The sequence below is a fragment of the Clinocottus analis genome, unplaced genomic scaffold, assembly GCF_023055335.1.
Source record: "Clinocottus analis isolate CAN_PGR_092001 unplaced genomic scaffold, fCliAna1.0.p SCAF_12, whole genome shotgun sequence".
Classification (NCBI taxonomy): Eukaryota; Metazoa; Chordata; class Actinopteri; order Perciformes; family Cottidae; genus Clinocottus; species Clinocottus analis.
The window spans coordinates 789,678-808,230 of record NW_027175843.1 but is presented as its reverse complement, the minus strand read 5'-3'; the positions used below and the strand labels follow the sequence as shown (position 1 = coordinate 808,230).

The window sequence follows — 18,553 nt, the reverse complement described above, 5'->3', positions numbered from 1 at the left end:
CAAACCAAAGCGTGCCTCCAAAACACAAAAGTTTAATGAATCAACAGTATTTGGATTCGCTTGTACAACATAGTCATCATTAGTGCAAATAAAGATAAGCGTTTGAAATAGTTAACTGCCACACTTCGGCAACGGATATGCAATGTCAAAACAACACAACAGATTGACATTTCTAACCACTCATCTTTAATCAGAGACTGCCAGCACCGGCTCTGGTGGTCATCAGATATTTAGGACACAATACATCAGGGGAGAGAAGAGTGGAGGGATCTAGAGAAGTCATTTAGAAATCAAGACAATACATATGAATGTGGGCCTTTTAAGAAACGTTGTCACTTTGTATAACATTTTCAAGCACCACCACCTCAGTGAATAGTCAACCTGTCTGTCCCCTGGGCTACTGTCAGTATTTAAACCACCCCAGTGTCAACTAAAATTATAACAGTGACATGAATTTAAAAAGTGTTGCAATGTCCATACTTTAACGGTATTTTCTAAATAAAGAAGGCAACATACAAGTGAATGGGATATTGTTGACCGGTGTTTCAGTGTCACCAGCTGATCCTTATTCCGTTCACAAACTTATACCAAAAAGACATAGCACTTTGGTCTGTGACTCAAATAAATACAAATAAATATAGTGTGTATACGTTGATGTCAGTATGGCATTTGGGAGATAATCAAAAACACATGTATCTAGCAATGTCAATGAAACATGGCTTCTGTTCCTTCTGAAAAGGGGGAACCGTTGACTATTACATCCACTATCCGGCGTCTACACACAGACTGAGAGTGTAAGCAGCAATTGAAAGTGTCTCAGTTAATACAGAGGGATTACCACTGACACGAGGTAATGCTTGGACAGTCAACCATCAGCATCGTCATCGCCGACCAATGATCAGAAATCCCCACTCCTTCGAGGATACTCCAACGTCGATTCAGACAATCAGTAGAGAGAGTAATCAGGGGGGGAAAAAAGCAAAAGGCATTTACGCCACACACAGATTTATCCAATCAAGGTCAAACTGAAGTGTCACAGAGGTTGCTATGAGATGGTGGAGAGGGAGACAACGTAGAGGCTGAAGTGCTCCTTTAGAAGATCTGTTGCTCGAAGAGGATCTTCTCAAATCCGTGTGGAGCGGTGTGATAGAAGTCACTAAACTGGCAGTCTAAGATGGCACTGTCATCCACTGGAACAGAAGAAGGGAAAGACATGAGCACAAGCTTAGATATTGTATACACGTTCACCTCTTAAAATGCTTTTTTTTTGGTATCATGCAAAAACAGAGAACAGTTGGACATCTCTGTTATTGCACAGAACCCAGAAACTAACCCATTAACTCTCAGAAGTTAATGCAAAAACCAGGAGTCAGATATTCAAACCCATGATGTTCTTTTAGCTGCACAATTAGATCAAATGTGTGATGCTTGGCCACATTATGCATCCATAGTCAGTGCTGATGGGTAAATATAAGCCAAACATAACACTGGTTTCAAATGGATCAAAAAAAGACCCATTCAACATTTTATTTATGGTACTTTATAGTTAAAACTTGGGTTAGCCCTTTCGATACTGAATAAGTAAACTTAAAGTGAACTGATGACAGACACAAGCAAACATTCCAACAATTCTTTCTTGTTTATTCTGCAAAGTTATTTGCTCTGCAGGAATTAAGCCGAGTGCCTTGTGACAGCAGCTATTGGAACATAATCTCTCTGCATACAATGTTTGTTCAAACTCAAATGGATTATAAATCGGTCCTCGGGTAAAGAAGCGTCCCCTCAGGACCAAACCTCTCCCAAGCCAACTGGCACGGCCATTTACTGTGACACCGTTTTCCAGTTGTTAACCTGAGGTTTAGTAAAAGCAGAGGTGTCCTGCAGGACCTGTAAACTACTGCACGTGCCAAACCTGTACTCTCTATGTTTTATAGTCTTGTATTGTTTATAACTGAGAGGCTTTTATCTGTACCACTGCGGCTCAAACAACTCATTTGTGAACACTTTTAATGTTGGGGTTGAGTATCTTACGAACTCTGGATTTTTAATAACCAGCCTCATTACATTTTACCATTTAAATTCAATCTAAATATATACTCAAAGTGCAACGACAGAACAATCTATAGTTTATGGCAGCATCAGTATAAATGCAAGTAGTCGCAGTATGATAATCCCATAGTAGAGTTCGGTTTATATAAACACTTCCTAAATAGTTAATATGCCCATTAAACATATATTATATTACTGCACACATACGACACATCATCAAATTATTGGTTGAAAGTACTATATAAGAAAGTATATTTTCTATCTATCTATCGAGAGATTGTATAAATGAAAACATCCAGGGTGACTTTCTGATTACATGGATATGTGTTCTAGCCCAGAAATATTAGAAGTGCTTTACAGCAGAGGGTGTTAGCAGCAAAGCGTTCAAACAAATGAGTCACGAGTTACAGTTTGACTGCATTAGTGTTGCTGTGGGACAGAAACGGACGAGGCAAACTACCAAAAGCCTACATGTTTACTTTACAACATGAAATTGGGGGTTGATTTCACAAACTAACTAAAGATGGACCTGAAGAAGGGTTTAGGTTAGGGGGGAGACAGATCACAATAAAACCTGCACGTCTTAAATCTCAGAGGGAACACTGTCCTTTCCTGCTAAAGGCTTCGTTTGGACAAGTAGACACACTCTTGATGTGTGGGATCTATTTGTGGTTAAAAATGCCAGTGAAAAACTCTTAAATTAAAGAACTAATGAGCCCCAAATGAGCAGTGCAATACCCCCCTCTAGTGGAATAAAACAGCAACTACATTCATGGGATTCCTGAGAGAGCTGCTCAAAGTCTGCATACATTATTATTTTTTTTTCAATTAGAAAAATTGATTGCAAGATTAAAAAGTGTTAGTAAGCTAATCATCACATGGAGCCAACAAATAAACTCACCATAAACAACGGGGTAGACAGTGCCTCGGATCCCGGAGGCAGGACAGTGCATGTTCTTTCCATTCAGGTATAAATTCAGCTCCACGTGGTCGTATGTGATGCCCTGAGGAACACAAACACTCGAATGAGTCACTGAATGTATGCATGTGATAACGCATTGAACATGTTTTGATTATCAAAATGAAACCTCCGTATGTGTAGTTTGGTAACTGGTACCTATTTCTAAACATCATATTTTCAGTTCAAGACCTGAATTTGGCTGCTTGTGAAAATACCTGGTCTCGTGAGAAAAATTATTCTCTTGACACAAGTTTAGTCATGCACAGTTTACAGTGTGTCCACGCCTGTGCTGTGCCAACGGAGGGTCTCAAACACACGGCTGTCCAGCCCATTCTAGCATACGGACTGGCTCGCCCAACTCATTCCAGTTGCCTGTCAGTTCTCACGTGTTTGACAAGGCGCAGTAGAAAAGAAAGAAGCTCTTCACTTCCAGCTTCACGAGTAACCGGCAACACTTCCATCTTTCAAAGAGCGGGACATCAAACACAAATTCAGGATGAGGTGAAGTAATAAGTGTTGCTCGTACCACGATGTCACCCTCCTGAGGGAGGCTGTTGGCGGGGAGGCGATTCTTCTCTTCATTATTGTGGTACACAGACCCATCGTGCCTCAGAACCAGGCTGTTTGTGTCTCTGCCCATAGGCACTTGATTAAGATTCACTTTCTGTGTAGCCACACCGATCCCCCACACACCTGGAACACAAAGCACAACACTGAGTCTTCTCCTCAGAAGCACTTTCAACCACAAAGACTAAAATGTATTTATATTCATGACAAAGACCAGCTTTAATTAAATCAATAAGATTTGGACTCGTAGCACAGTCACAACTGAGCGCTGGTGGCGATGCGTTGTTGGTAGCACATCCAAATACTGGACAGAATTCCCCCAGTGAGCATGCAGTCACAAGACTGCGCCGCTACTGAAAACTGCAGCGTGTCAGCATCAATAACTCCCACAAGTAATGCACCAGAAAATGACAATCTGTCTGGAAAAGAAGGCGGCAGCGTGAGGAGACTAGTTAGTCGTCAGACAAGTGCTTACCAGTGGACTGGATCTTAAACTCAAAATAACTTTTGTTCTGGTGCAGAGGAGCGTTGGCCAGGCAGCCTCCAGTGCCACATATCCTCCGGCCGCTCTTCACTATGACAACGTCTGTGCCTGCAAAACAAAAAGGCAGTCAGACAGATATCTAGTTGGGGGAAAAAAAGATGAACACAAAGCAACGACATCATCAATTTGCAAAATCAAAAAGGTCTGAAAAAAAAAGAAGTGGCGAATCTCATCGGAGAAGCTGGAAACAGAGAACGTTCGATCAATGACAAATGAGTTGTTGCAGGTTAATTTGTTTACCAAATAATAATTTTAGCACCAATCCAATTGCTGTTGGTTATTTAAAATAATCTCCATGTGCAATTTTTAAAAAAAAAGAAGATATTCCTCAGGGTAGAGGAAGTTGTATACGATTCTATAAGTACTTGAGTTGCACAATATTGGTAAAACTGAGGTACATAATCCACATCAACTCATCAAGGTGGGTTTGTTTTCTATTTGTTACTTCTTAATGCTTGAAGTTGAAGGACAGTCACTCATTTGACACCAGATGAGACTTCTCAAACTAATCCGTTGCAGCGGTGGACTCTCCATCTTTAAATCTCAGTTCAAGACCATGAACGGGGCGTTCTGACGTCACAGGTCACGTGGGAGCCGATCGTGGGCGAGGAGAAAAATCTTCCAGCGCACCTTCACCAAGAAATGAGCTTCTCAGTGAACATCCTGTGTCCATTGTTCAAAAGGTGTCGTGAATTTGTTTGCTCATACTCTTAATGTATGGCTTTTGATATTGCTATGGACCGAACAGACAGTTACACAAGTCAAATGAATTAAAAGTTTAGCTTAGTTAAAGAAATACGAAACGTTAATTGCCGTCACTTTGAGTCTTGTTACAGGAGCTAACGTTACAAGGGAAGTGTTACAACACGAAGCTACACCACTCAAAGCCCCCCCAAAAAAACACGTTGAGCTGCAAAGGTTACAACGCTAACTCGGTTAGCAGCTATAGGTTAGCTCATGCTAACGGCGGAAGTAGCGAACCATCATGACACAGGCGCGCGCGCACACAGCCAACAGAGCGCGTGCAGACGTCCCCGGCTGTGTCAGTCAGAGAGGCAGGCTCGCTCACCCATGTGGTGGGTGTCTAGCTGGACGATGGGCATCTCTTTGAGGGGAATGTGCCCCGATCCGCCGTCTCCGCAGCAGCCTAGACAACACGTAAACATCGCGGCCATTCTCGCTCCCGATGACATCCGGAAACAAAGTCGAGCACCGTCGGACCAAAGAGTTCTTCGGCGTCAAAACGTCAGGCTTCCGCGGGCACAACAGCGCCACGCGGCGGCGGAGGCGGGCGCTGCATAAGCCCTGGACCATCCGACTGTATCCAATCACAGGGGCTAAGATAGGCAGTTGCTCCTGATGGCATGGAAACAAGGGAAGAAAATCAAGGTCAATTTCCTCACACGTGACTAAGTAACTATTGGGTATCGATGTTACATAACCACAAGTAAGATGAAAGTGTGTATGCTTTTTTTATGTAATAAATTGTTACTGGGCAAATGCTGAATTGGAGATGCCTGTTAATAATCGATGAGCATCCCCAGAGGCTGAAACATGGAGCTGATATAATGTTGCTGACGTTTAGTGAAGTTTGTCTCTGTTGGTGCCAAGATGTTGTGCCAATTAGGTGCGCCATTTAAGTTTAAATCAGTTGACGTTGCAGGGCGCCTTCACTTGCGCTTTCTTCTTTTCTTCTTCTTATCGTTTTAATTGTTTATATATCGACAAACAGAGCCGAAACCCACACAAGCGACTGAAGTTGGTTAGTGTCAAAACATGTGACGCCAAAACTAAAACCGTTGACAGTTTTTCACGCCGTAATGTTTTGCATAGCAACAGCCCCTCCCCCACCGGGCCGGCAGGGATCCTCTGCAAATTACCCGAGAGGGACGAGAACGCAAAACCACCCGACGTCCAAAATGAAGCGCCCTCAAAAACTTTACAAAAAAAGCACTGGCTTTGTTGTTATCAGCAAAACAGCGCCCGCTCCTTTGTTTTTACATTTTCCCAGAAGCAGACGAATCCGTGCGAATAGATTCTCCGCCCGTGCGCCACCGAAATGGTTAACTCCAAACCCGGAAAGGGCGAAGTCTGCACAGCAACAAGCGCCATGATTGCGTCGCGCCGTGCGTCTCAGCAGCTGGTGAGTGATTCTTTTGGTCCAGTGGTTGCATGTTACTATGCGCTGGCGAAATCTGTCACAGCCCTACTTCAGTACCGCGCCAACAGGAGCAACGCGAACCCCGTCTGTCGATGATTTGTCGCATTGGATTGGTCGGACGGCGGTCATTTAGGGCTCATCCCCGCTCACCTCTGCCTGGCTGCTCTGTAACGCAAAGTTATGGGAGGGAGGGGGGCTGTTTGTTTTACAATCTGAAGTCTGTAAAGGTACTAACGATGTTGACTTATATCAAGCTGTGTCACGACTCTTTCGACGTCAGCTGGGTACATAAATCGTCCCAAAAAGAGAGTTGTGCACTGCGAGGCGGCCAAACGGAGGCTTTTGGCGTGGCTCGTGCCAAGCTTTTACGCGGACACGGCGATCCAAGTCAGTTTCACTTTCGGGATGGGAATACTCCGCGCGCAGCTGGAACATGACTGCAAAACCTGTATCCTTTGCGATGCCACGGCGTTGTCGTGTGTACTGTATTGCCTGTGTTGCCTCGTGAGGCACCCGTGTGGGTGCGTTGCCAGCTGATTTTGGCTTTCTTTTGACGCGTGGATGTGTTTTGCAGGGACCATGGAGCAGCTGGAAGAGGAACTTACGTGCCCAATCTGCTGCGGTCTCTTCGACGACCCGCGGGTGTTGCTGTGCTCCCACAGCTTTTGCAAGAAATGCTTGGAGGGGCTATTGGAGGGGAACCGAGGTTCTGCTTTCAGAACGCCTTTCAGGTGCCCCACTTGCCGCAAAGAGACCCCTCACAACGGCGCAAACAGCCTGCAGATCAACTACTCTCTGCGGGGGATAGTGGAAAAATTCAGCAAAATAAGGCTCATGCCTAAAATGTCTGAATGTAAGCAACACTGCGGCCAGCCACTAAACATATTTTGCGTCACGGACTTGAATCTAATTTGTGGGTTTTGCGCAACAACGGACGACCACAAAGGGCATGCATTCTGCTCCTTGGAGGAGGCGCACGAACGAGAGAAGAAGGCGTTTGAAGTGCTGCTCCTCGGGCTGGAGAGCTGGAAGAGCACCGACGTGCTGTCCTGCCTGGAGACACTGCAAGCCGTTAAGAAGAAAGCGCTTCTGTCTGTGACCAAGGACGCAGAGAAGGTAACAGACTACTTCGACAAACTCATCAGCACCATCGAATGTAAAAAGAGTGAAATCCTCTCCGACTTTGAGACCCTGAAGCTGGTGGTGCTGCAAGAATACGACCCGGTGATCACCGGACTGAGCGCCACGATGGAGGACCACCAGCGGGCGCTGCGCTTCGCCGAGTCCCTCAGGAGCGTCGACGATCCGCTGTGCTTCCTGCAGCAGATGCGGGAGTTTCGGGAGAAGTTGAAGGTGCTCCCCGCGACACCGCCTGCGCTGCCCTCCCGGAAGGACGCGGACGTCGCCCCCGTTGTGCGCAATTTCGATGTTAAAAAGTGGGACTCGCTGAGGCTCCGTGAGGTGGACAGGATCTCGGTCCCGCACGAGAACGGCGCCTACCGGACGGGCGGCTCCCGGATGGCAGCGCCGAGATGGATCGCCTTCAATGTGGTTTTGTTGCTGTCAACAACAACGCTGCTGCTGCAGCCGCCCGACCTCGCAGCCTACGCGCCCTCGTATGAACCATTGCTCGCGACCGTTTCCTCATACCTGACCCACACCAACGCGTACCTGTGGGAAGTGATTGGCACGTGCGCGAATCTGATGGATGCAGGTAACGAGTATATGTGGGACTTAGTGAACTCCTTGGGCAATTCGATTGCGAATTCATAAGTTGCTGTCACGACTCGCTGTTGACGTCTCCGCCGTGCACTCGCGGCTGCACATCGGCGTCAGAGTGCATTCAATTCGGGTCCGTTGTGCACCTGAGTACATGGAAACACTTGTTTACTCATTTGTTTACCGTGTCTCCTGGTTTTGCCTTTCGTTTTGCCCAACCTCCAATGAAGCCATAGAGTCCATGATCAAACCTTACAGAGGTTGCAGCCTTATGTTTGCATCAGAGATTCAATCATTATTATTATTTTTAAATAGAAGACACATTTATAAACGTCCACGGTGATGGTTTTGATAAATAAAAAAGAGATTGAAGTCACATCCGTGAGTGTGTTTTTTTAATATTAAGTGCTGCATGCCAAGTCAGCCAAATTAGAGACACGATCGAGCCACGTGAACTGTGTGTGTGTGTGTGTGTGTGTGTGTGTGTGTGTGTGTGTGTGTGTGTGTGTGTGTGTGTGTGTGTGTGATTGTGTGTGTGTTTTAAACCAAATATACAGAGTAATCCTCGCTTCTTCCCCGCAGAGCGCGTCCGCACCTCGGTGATGCTGCAACCTCTTCAAGGTTACTCACGTTGCGTAACAGGGCCCGCGTGTGAAATATTCACTAGGCTGCAGTGAGGGAGGAGGAGAAGAAAAAGAACACGGTTCATATGTTTATGATGTTTTCTTGAAACCCAAACAGCTGACTGCTCTTCTCCCCTATATCATTGACAACAAAACCTAAGCAAGGCTGCGTGGTTGTCACGCGTGCACTCGCTCTATTTCCACACACACGAGCTATTTGCGGAGGTAAATGTGACTCATTCGTTGCATGACTTGTCCGGTCTATAAAGTCAGACATCTGAAGCCCGTTAAAGTAAAAAAAAAAAATACAGGCCTATTTTTTGCTATATGCATTTGAATTTGGGAAAAACAGACTGAAATCAAAATGCAAGTGTGTGAGCAAACGGAATTGAAATTCTTCAAATGATTTCAAATCCAGGGAAGAGCAGTGAGACTTTTGGCAAATCACCAACAACGGTCTTTATTAAAATGGGTCAGAGCAAAAGGACAAACAGTGAATAGTGCATTGATCCTTCTGTTAGTTTATTCATTCTCCCGGATAGAGCTGCATCTTTGAAAAAACATAAATCCTGAAATCAGACTACACAGTGAATCCGTGATGTCAGCACTGACCATAATTCAGGATGTACGTCATGGCACGCATGTACATATATATATAGCCTTCTGTTGCCAGGCAAACATAGGATGAAAATAAATGTACCACTCTGCATTAATATTTTAATTTGCACTGCACGCAAAAGACTGAAAAAGGTCAACTCAATCCAAATTTTTTTTATATATATATATATATATATATATATATATATATATATATATATATATATATATATATATATATATATATATATATATATATATATATATATATTCATTCACACACACACACACACAAATATTGTGGAAAAACTGCAGACTTTTCTGATTTAAACAATGACGTGGCGCCAGGCTGCACGGCCAGACATCGAGCTGTAATAAAACAATAATTAAAATAGAAAATCACTTCATGTCCCCATGCATGCGATCCATCACTTAACTAAATATCCGGATACTAATTGAACAGCCTCCACAGTGTTTACACTGTTACACACTTTCACACCGATTCAAGTGAAGAGTCGTTTTATTATTACTGAGACGAAAGCATCTTTTTATTTCCTGTTCATTTTTTTTAATGTTCACGTTTTCTGAAAAATGTGTTTTGTAACCAAAGTACAAGAGAGTCGTGATAATCAATATACAAATACAGCCTGCATGTAATTAAAAGCTGCACGACCGGTATAAAAGCAGGTAAATGTTTACAATAAAACAATCTGAACGATGTGAGACAACGTGGAGAACTTCCCGCCGCATCACTCGAGACAGCTTCCACACGTTGATGGAAGGTTTTAATACGCAAAATGATCCCACGTTCAATTTAAATGACTGCACTGAGAAAGGGAAATATAAAGTTATAATTTGCTAAATAATTGGTAATAAATTACGTTGACGTGGTTTGTATTCACACATATGGAAAATGTTCCTATTGCAGTTATAGTGGTATTTTAAAATAAAGCCTATTTCCGTATAAAGGCTAATTTTGTTATAAATATAGAACAATATGTTGGTAGAGGTGAATATTTCTCCATTTGAACAAAAAGCAGGCTTTGCTGCGGAGGAAACAATAAAATCCTTCAAATGCGCAAAAATCTGACAGTTTTCTTTCCATTATAATTTTTTACATTGATCCACATTTGTCATATATTATAATTCCAGTTTATTTGTAATTATAGTAGCGAGAACAAATACAATAATTCCGAATGATCAATAAACAGGCCCGCAAGGCCAAATGGCAATCCAAAAGAAATGCTGCAGCTTAAATCAGAGGCTAATATTTCACCATGTCATCAGAAAATCTACAAAATATAAAATATGATCACTATTTAGTTGTGTTTCGTTCACATTTCATGTTTTTTTTTTTAATCAAAAGGAAAGTGTCCGAGCGACTTTGTAAACAAGTGTAACCGGACTCTTCTCTTCAGTTTAAGGCGTTTTAAGATTTGTATTTAGCACAAGTTCACATTTCATATGAGAACATTTTATAAGAGCCAGATTTACGTACAGGTGCCGTGTTGTATCAAATGTCTGTAAAAAGAAAACATGATTTCATTTTTATTTAGATAAATCTGACGGGAGATTATCGTCACCGGGATTGCGTGCGCATCCGACACCACTTAAAATGGAGGGTTTTAGCCACGTTACGGGACAACACATCATTCGTCAGTGCGTCGCAGTGAACCTCAGAATATATCAGACATGTTGGTCACAATAATGTAAAGGGGCTGGGCGGTGAGCGAGAAAATAGATCCTAAAAACCGTCAGAGCAAAAATAGCTCTTATAAAACATTTTCCAAAGGGAAACAAAATCTCTACTTTTACTAACTGAAATAATTCTTTATATTAAAATAAATAAATATAATTGTGTTCACCACAGTAGGAATGTAATAATATAAATCCGCAGTGAACAGGCCGGACGTCCCATAGCGCTGCGCGAGGCACGCGGGCCTACATGTGCGTGACTTCTTCTTCGTGGCCGGCGGACCAGAGCGGCCTCAAGTCAAAACGTGTAGTGTAGCGTGAAGACCATGAACACAATGGAACGGCATTGTGTTAAACACAAAGTTCAGCACGACATGTTCAAAACACATTACAGACAAAAAGCCAATTCAACGTTTTATTTCTCAAAGTGAAAACAGACAGAATAGTGAAATGTAAAAAAAAATTAAAATTAAAAAAAACCTACGTATTTTAAGTGTTGGAGGTGTAAACAATGTACCTGGAAGGTCCTCTCTGGCGCCCGCTGTGCGTCCCCGCTTGGCCCCTCCGGGGAGATGCAGTGCACTCGGTGGAGCTCATTGTGAGCGGTCAGCTTTGCTTCAGCAGCACGATCAATACTGGAGGCTTCAGCGAGAGTCTTAACTCCAATATTTACGTGCTGCTACAGTAAGGCGACCAGCAAAAAGAGAGGCACACCCAAACAGCTTTTTTTTTTTATATCATCAGACAAACAATGGTCGACGTGGCAATATTCAGACAGCAAACGAGGCGACGGCCGGGTCGTATGTTCAGGCTTCACTGCGGCAGCACAGCATGGCCTGCATCTCAGTGTAACCCACAAACCATTCCGTGCTGCTACAGCTTCACCAGAGCTGCAGTGATGGGCCCTGCACTTCCAACTCGCGTCGTCTTCGGCGTCATTTGTCTTCACTCTTTCGGGCTGCTGGTCCAGACAGCGTGCTCACAGATGGCGACAGACTCATTACCCATTATTTATCTCCCTAAAGACATCCAGACGATCAGCAGCAGATTTAAGTCTTCTGTCCACTCCTCAAGGTTCACCACCTGAAAAAACACACAGAAGCAGACAAGCATGAGGACAACAGAACATTAAACACTGAGGGGATTCCTCTGCTGTGGTAACCGCCTCCACTCCTGAAAAATCTGGAGATTTGCACCAATTTAGCCAAAATGTGAGGTTGGACTTTCATGTGGGTCAATAAGACCCAACATCATCCCACAGTTGGAGGTGGTCGAGGTCAGAGATCTCAGACAAGTTCAATTCTTCCTCACAAACCTCAGACAGACTTTCCTCATGGGTCTTGTGTTGCCACACAACTGGAAACACACTGTTGGTTAAAACACCATTGTCTGCTGTAACATTATAGGATTCCCCTTCATTGGAACCGAGCAGCCGAGGGACTCCTTTGTCCACGAGTCCTCAAGTCGCTTCACATCTTCAATTGATTGTGTTTTTAGTAATAAAATAGCAGAACCATTGCACAGGCCAAAAGTCTGTTTGCCAGCAGTGAAAGCTGTACACATCTTAAACTGCGAGGAGGGGAAAAAACTGCATTTGCAAATCTGACATGGTTGAATTAAGCTGTTTAGAAACAGAGTGCAACATTTACTTTTTGTCCTCTGGCCAGTGAAAGTTTAAATGTGAGCCACTCGATAGATTACAATGGTTTGTTTGGCTTGTGAGTGGAGAAAGTCCATCAGCCTCTTGCATATTTTACCAGCATTTGCTGAGTGGACAGTGCAAATTCAGAGCTACATTTTTTTTTTATCAAACAGTAATATGGTAAAATAAATAATTCACATAGTTTTGTGTCAACAAAGCAGTAAGTTGGTCGAAATGCTGTGGAAGTTCCACTTGTGCTCCTGACAGGTGCTCCAAAAACAACGGGTTGTAAAGTGAGCTTTCTGAGAGCCACAAAGATGGTTGATGTCAGAGGGGAAGTGCAGTATCTCATTCAGTGGTCTCTTGGGTTACAAGCCAATCGCTTCGCCACTGTCCTCAGCTAATTGTGCACCCAACAGAGATCACAGTCTGGAGGAAATATGAAGTCAATACCTTTTACAAAACAGTTTTACAATGGCGACACTTTGACCCCTTTAATGAAGCAAGAGTTTCAACATATTGGGAGAAACTGCAAATTACAAGTTGTGACAAGAGATAGCTTGTCTGTAACGTAAACAGCGGTAGTCCATCAGGTGGACTACGAGCCCACTGGTATCAAAGTACCACAAAAAAGTAGCGCAACATTTCTAGCAAGATGTTTCAGGCTGTCCTTGTAAACAACAACATATGTGAATCCTACAACAAATATCTTTGAACAGAACATGTCACTAAAACAATAATCCTGAAGGAGAAACAAACGTGTTGCCACTAGAGGTCTCAATGGACCTGCAGACGTGACCTTGGTCTGACGGCCAGAACCCAACAACACATCTAACATAGGCCCTTCCAAAACATTAAAATAAGAAATGACAGACAAAACTTTCTCTCACACTCACACACAATTAGTGTGGCTGTTTCTTTCAAATAAAAAGTAGCTTTTGTAACCTGACTTTTTAAAAAGGTCAGCGTCCCACAAACATCAAACTTAACCAAAATGACATTACGCAACGATAACATAACTGACTGAACAGCCACCAATTGTTCACTGTGATGGAGCGCACATTTAAAGCAACAGCTGACTGAACGGTGAGAACTTAATATAAAACCTGCGTATGAAGTAGAGAAGGAAAGATGGATTGTACTTGCTATGCTACCTGGGATTCCCATTAGCTTCACTTAGTGCCATCATTACCTGCACGTCCCAGTGTGAGTGGGAGCCTGGCCCTTAAATATGTCTAAATAAATCTGTAGTTTACATTTAGTGCCATTTTTACAATCATTTCTAGCATCTGAAAAATATGCCTGCACAGCCGACGCAAAATATATGTCACCGTCTGAATGTAAAAACATTATAAAATGTTGCTCCTGAATTAGTTCAGAGATCAATATGGAGGAATATTTGTTCAGCGTTTTTAGTTTGTTTAAAACAAAAGGTAAGCAATAATAAAGACATTTGATATGCCACAAATTAGACTAGTTTATTTACAACTTAACATCAGGAGTGTATCATTGTGGCCTTGTGTTAGTCATTGGCTCTTAGGGTTCAAATCACCTGTCAGGGTGCACAACCCTGCCAAAAAAAAAAAAAAAATACAATTACAGACTACAGCTAAAAACAGCTGATTCCCCTTCCTGTTGACAATGTGGCAGAGCACTGTATCCACACAATGTAACGTGTGAAAACATGGGAAACAACATAAAATGTGCCCGATCACTTCCTTATCTTCAATGTCATATGCTCATGGCAATGTTTAGACTGTATTGTACAATTTTAACTTTTGAGCTTGTCTATCCTTAAAAATAATTGTGCAAACACGCCCACTACTAACCATGGCATGTTGTGTATTTTCATTTTCAGCTGATCACTTCTCCAAGTCCAGATGGAAAAGTTCTCATCAATCAATATAACCTCTCCCTGTTTTCCTCCCTTCCTTTAAGGCAGCATGCCTGGACATGCCACCTTCACGGCTTCGCCCATTTAACCCATTCTTATGACATTTGCTCTCCTCACAATGGCCTCAAAGAGTCACCTGACCCCAAGGTTGAAGGTCAAGTGACCCCATACACCCCATCGGGTACGAGGACCGCCGAAGACAACCCATCAGCTCAACCCAGAGTGGCCTGGGCCGGCTCCTCGTGTCCTGACAGCAGAAGCATGAACCCTGGGAGATCTACATTGATGTTGTGAGCTGTGCAAAAAGACCTGAGCGGCCTTCACATTTATCTCCGTGAAAAGATCCATGCAAATTTGAGGTTTTGCATTGTGCTCATAAAGTTTTCAATCTTCAGCCACTGAGACTTTGAAGGAGACTGCAGTCACAACAGCAGAGTTTGAAAACGCTAAATTTAAATTACTATATTTTACTAGTGACAGGAAATTTATTTTTGTTACGCAAGCAACATGCACATAATTAAGAAACCGATTTTAAAAAAAAATGGAAGCCAGATAAACACCAAAGGGGCCGGGCGGGGGGGTCATTGTTCCCCACACTTGTACACACACTACAAATACAGTGTTCACTGTGCCACAGCTTTACACAGTGTGATAAAACATAGCTACGATGGCAGCATGCACACAGCAGGAGATCTCTACAGTAGTGAAAGAATACAAAACCAATTCACCCGTGAAAACAATTATGATGACCTATCAATAACGGAGAAAAATTAAAAATAACCTTTTCTACATATATATTTTTAAACTCTGCGCGGGTGTGTAATCCCCAAACAAACACAAGAGGTTCTGAACTTTTGTTCATGCTAATCGTAGACCAGGGATGCTACCAATGAAGAACTACTTTGTTCCATACAAACACTCACCCTGTAATGGTGTTAATCCTAGAAAAACCAGTTATATTTGCACAGCCAGCATAACATGTCCACTACAGTACAGGCAGTGACTGGGATTCCCTGGAGGCTGGAGTCATATCTTATCAAAAATAATTACAGTAAACTTCAGCAACATGTGAAAACACATACCTGGCATCGACAAGAGAGGAAACCCATTTCACAGGACTCACTAGCGGATAGCGAGCGTGACCTCTGAGTCATAGTTGCACTCTCAGGTACACACCGCCCCCTCCATCCACCGTCAGGTGTTACAGACTCCTCAGGTACACAATATAATATGCTAATGAATTAACTCAGCATTGGAAATTAAGTTCACAGCCCAACGATCATTACACTTGTGAAAATAATGTTGAATAAGATTCATTCTGCGGGTTTAAATAAGTTAGTGAGAACAGGTGACCCAACGGGACAGTGGATGTCTTAAAAGATATTTTTAAACACTTCCAATGAAAGTGTGGAGCACATTATAAGGGGGAGCATCAGTTATCTAAACACACCGGCGTGCGTGTCCATAATGCGTCTGGTGAAATATTTAATCTGAACACGCAACTGTCTCTACTGTAAAGAATTGTGCATTTCTTTACTCCTTCGTTTTAACTATTTAAAGCTTCTCTTTACTGCCAAAGGAAGCCCGAGCAGAAATAAACAGGATGCAGACAAAGCAGTATATTGTGGCACAATTTCAAAAGTACGACCGACAGACTTAATTTAAACTTGACTATTTTCCTGACACTATAAAAAAAAAAGAGAGAAGAAAAGAAAAAACGGCACAGTGAGAACCAGCAAAACGACCCAAAGGTTTGTAATTACAGTTAATTACTACTTACATGCAGAACCAGCAGTATGGACAAAATTAGGATGTGGACATATTTGACATGCATACATAAGAAAGATCGGCAAAAGAGGAAGCAAAGCTGAAGAGTGAGAGCTGAAGGGCACACCCATACAATTTCACAAACACATACTTGTTGTTTTTTTTGCTGCATATCCCAACTCAAAGGCCTTGGTTCAATTTAGATACTTAGAACAGTCTAGTTAAAGTGTAGAAAATGTGTGTTTAACACAAAACAACCAAAATATTTCCTACAAAAAAAAGAACTGAAGCTTTACAAGGAGTGTTGTCACACTACTGATGGGGATTATATGTTGACACAATGAAAAAAAAATATGAATAAATAAAATCAAAGTACAACATGGCTCTTGCATGCATTACTTTATTATTATTATAATTGTTACATATTAATACTGGCGTTAATACTCTGATGATTTCACCACATTCCTTGGTCGACTTGACCTACCTACTTGGAAGTGTATGCGGTGCAAATTACACACCAGCAGATCAACATGTCTGCGCTGATACTACAGTCACAAATAAACCAAAATAGTTTCTTGATGGAAACTTTAAAAAGGATGGCAAACAAATTGTTTGGTCACATTGTGAAAAAATATCTGGTTCCTCTGCACCCAGCGGGTGAAGTATATCAGCTGCTTACTAAAACAAAAATACACTAACTAGCCACCAATAATTTACGATAATTATATATATTTCCAATTAAATTGCTCACAAAAAAGAATATCGCATGCTAATCTCACACCCTCAGGTGAAAAAAAGACTGGTGCAGCAGAAATAATAAACACCATGAGTGTGTGTGTGTGTGAGAGGAGGCATGTCAGATCGTACTGAAGGTTATCATATTACTCTCTAAAATGCAATCATCAAGCGGAGAATTCACCAGCACTATAACTGACATATTCCTTCTAAACATGCAGTCAAAGTACTTTTTTGTAATTTAACAAACATTTTCAAAGCTGGTGTCCGACCACCAAAATACACAAATGTTCACATCGTAACAGATTATCTGACTTTAGCAGCCCACACACTTCCACTAACATTTTATACCCACCGGATTTTACACACACCATACCAGCAGGTAAGCACATAACTGATAACTACTTGAGAAAGGTTACATCTTTACCCTTTAGGTGGAACAGGTGTAAAGGCCAATGCAAACCTGCAGCCATGCAGCACCTACTGTATGCAAAACAAACAAAGGCAATTCAAAACATATGCTCTTAAGAAACATATGCTGCACTGGTGTTATCAGCCTGAACTCCTTGGCTATTTTCACAAAAATTAAATTAACAAAGTGCACATCTAAACTTACCACATTTTAAACTATTCCTGAATTTAACTCACGTCTGCGAGCAACCTGACTGATGCATGTGAAACCTTTTTGACAGCTTTTATTTAATGCTGCTGAGGCATAGAACTGAAACCAGGGCCAACTTCTGGAAAATAACCAACAAGACATGTGAAAACCTGTTCCCATCTCTGCAAATTTAAATACTATAAAGTTTGTGCTGAGTGGTGCAGAAAAAAAGGAAGAGAAGGGTGGGGATTCTTTGCAGACCGGCTACAACATATGTGCGCAAGTACAAGAAGAGAGGCACAGTTTCACCAGGAAATGGGGGTGGGAGCCCATTTTGCCGGAGGGGTCTGAGAAGACAGAATGATGAGTCACAGAATGTCATGCTAAGAGTCTGAAACATCACAACGGTGCTCTGCAGAGAGAGTTCAGAGGCAAACACCAGAGAACGGAGGGGAGACATAGACCTGTAGCATTTACAGGAGATTAACTGGAGACAAGGGATATAAAAAATAAAAAAAACGTGGTAAAATACTCTAGTACTAATTTGACAAATGCATACAGGAAGAGTGTCAACAATACTGGGACTCCTCTCCAGAAGAACACGACCAAAATATTTACACCAACTTCAACTGTATGAGCACAACAGACACACAACCACAAATGAGACCGCTGGGGTGTAAAGGTTAATATATTACTAAGATCATTCATCTTAAAATCTCACTTTGACAAAGTGATACCTTCCAGAGTTTAGATCTGACGAATTGAAATCTGTAGTTTATGAAATATGTGCACTGCAGCTGATGTAATAAAAATAAATTACAAAAGATGCTTTGATCAACTAAAATGGATGAAATTGTGAAATTTTCAAAAATGATTTAGACTCAAGTGTAAATATAGAAATAGATATATCTACACTTGACTCAGAGGAGCATTCTTTAATACCCCCCCAGAAAAAATATGGTAGTAGAACAATTTGACACTGAGCTCTGAATTCACAC

At 42.2% G+C, this 18,553-nt stretch overlaps 2 protein-coding genes across 4 annotated transcripts; one reads left to right on the top strand and one right to left on the bottom strand.

Annotated features, from left to right (window-relative positions):
* Positions 1–12: 12 nt before the first annotated feature.
* spryd7b (SPRY domain containing 7b) lies at positions 13–8,679 on the bottom strand. The gene is made up of 6 exons (XM_068571838.1): positions 6,888–8,679; positions 5,191–5,477; positions 4,053–4,169; positions 3,537–3,703; positions 2,951–3,053; positions 13–1,190 (listed from the first exon to the last, which is right to left on the bottom strand). The coding sequence occupies exons 2-6, from the start codon at positions 5,312–5,314 to the stop codon at positions 1,093–1,095; spliced, it is 609 nt and encodes a 202-aa protein (XP_068427939.1). The 5' UTR covers positions 5,315–5,477; positions 6,888–8,679; the 3' UTR covers positions 13–1,092.
* On the top strand, positions 5,315–15,023 carry trim13 (tripartite motif containing 13). 3 transcript variants are annotated; one of them, XM_068571835.1, is made up of 3 exons: positions 5,315–5,510; positions 6,857–7,996; positions 14,497–15,023. In XM_068571835.1, exons 1-3 carry the CDS (start codon positions 5,486–5,488, stop codon positions 14,538–14,540), a joined length of 1,209 nt encoding a protein of 402 aa, XP_068427936.1. In that variant the 5' UTR covers positions 5,315–5,485; the 3' UTR covers positions 14,541–15,023. The 3 variants fall into 3 exon arrangements, with proteins under 3 accessions (XP_068427936.1, XP_068427935.1, XP_068427938.1); XM_068571834.1 differs by lacking the exon at positions 14,497–15,023 and having other exon boundaries at positions 5,316–5,510; positions 6,857–9,388; XM_068571837.1 differs by lacking the exons at positions 5,315–5,510; positions 14,497–15,023 and adding an exon at positions 6,018–6,264 and having other exon boundaries at positions 6,857–9,388.
* Positions 15,024–18,553: the final 3,530 nt, after the last annotated feature.

What these genes read in the sequence shown, in the direction of transcription:
- spryd7b (XM_068571838.1), bottom strand. Translation starts at nt 5,314, where the DNA reads ATGTCATCGGGAGCGAGAATGGCCGCGATGTTTACGTGTTGTCTAGGC. An exon ending in CTCAGGAGGGTGACATCGTG is followed by an intron (nt 3,054 to 3,536) that starts GTACGAGCAACA and finishes TGTGTTCCTCAG; the next exon opens with GGCATCACATACGACCACGT. An exon ending in TGTCTACCCCGTTGTTTATG is followed by an intron (nt 1,191 to 2,950) that starts GTGAGTTTATTT and finishes CTTCTGTTCCAG; the next exon opens with TGGATGACAGTGCCATCTTA.
- trim13 (XM_068571834.1), top strand. Translation starts at nt 5,486, where the DNA reads ATGGAAACAAGGGAAGAAAATCAAG. An exon ending in AACAAGGGAAGAAAATCAAG is followed by an intron (nt 5,511 to 6,856) that starts GTCAATTTCCTC and finishes TGTGTTTTGCAG; the next exon opens with GGACCATGGAGCAGCTGGAA.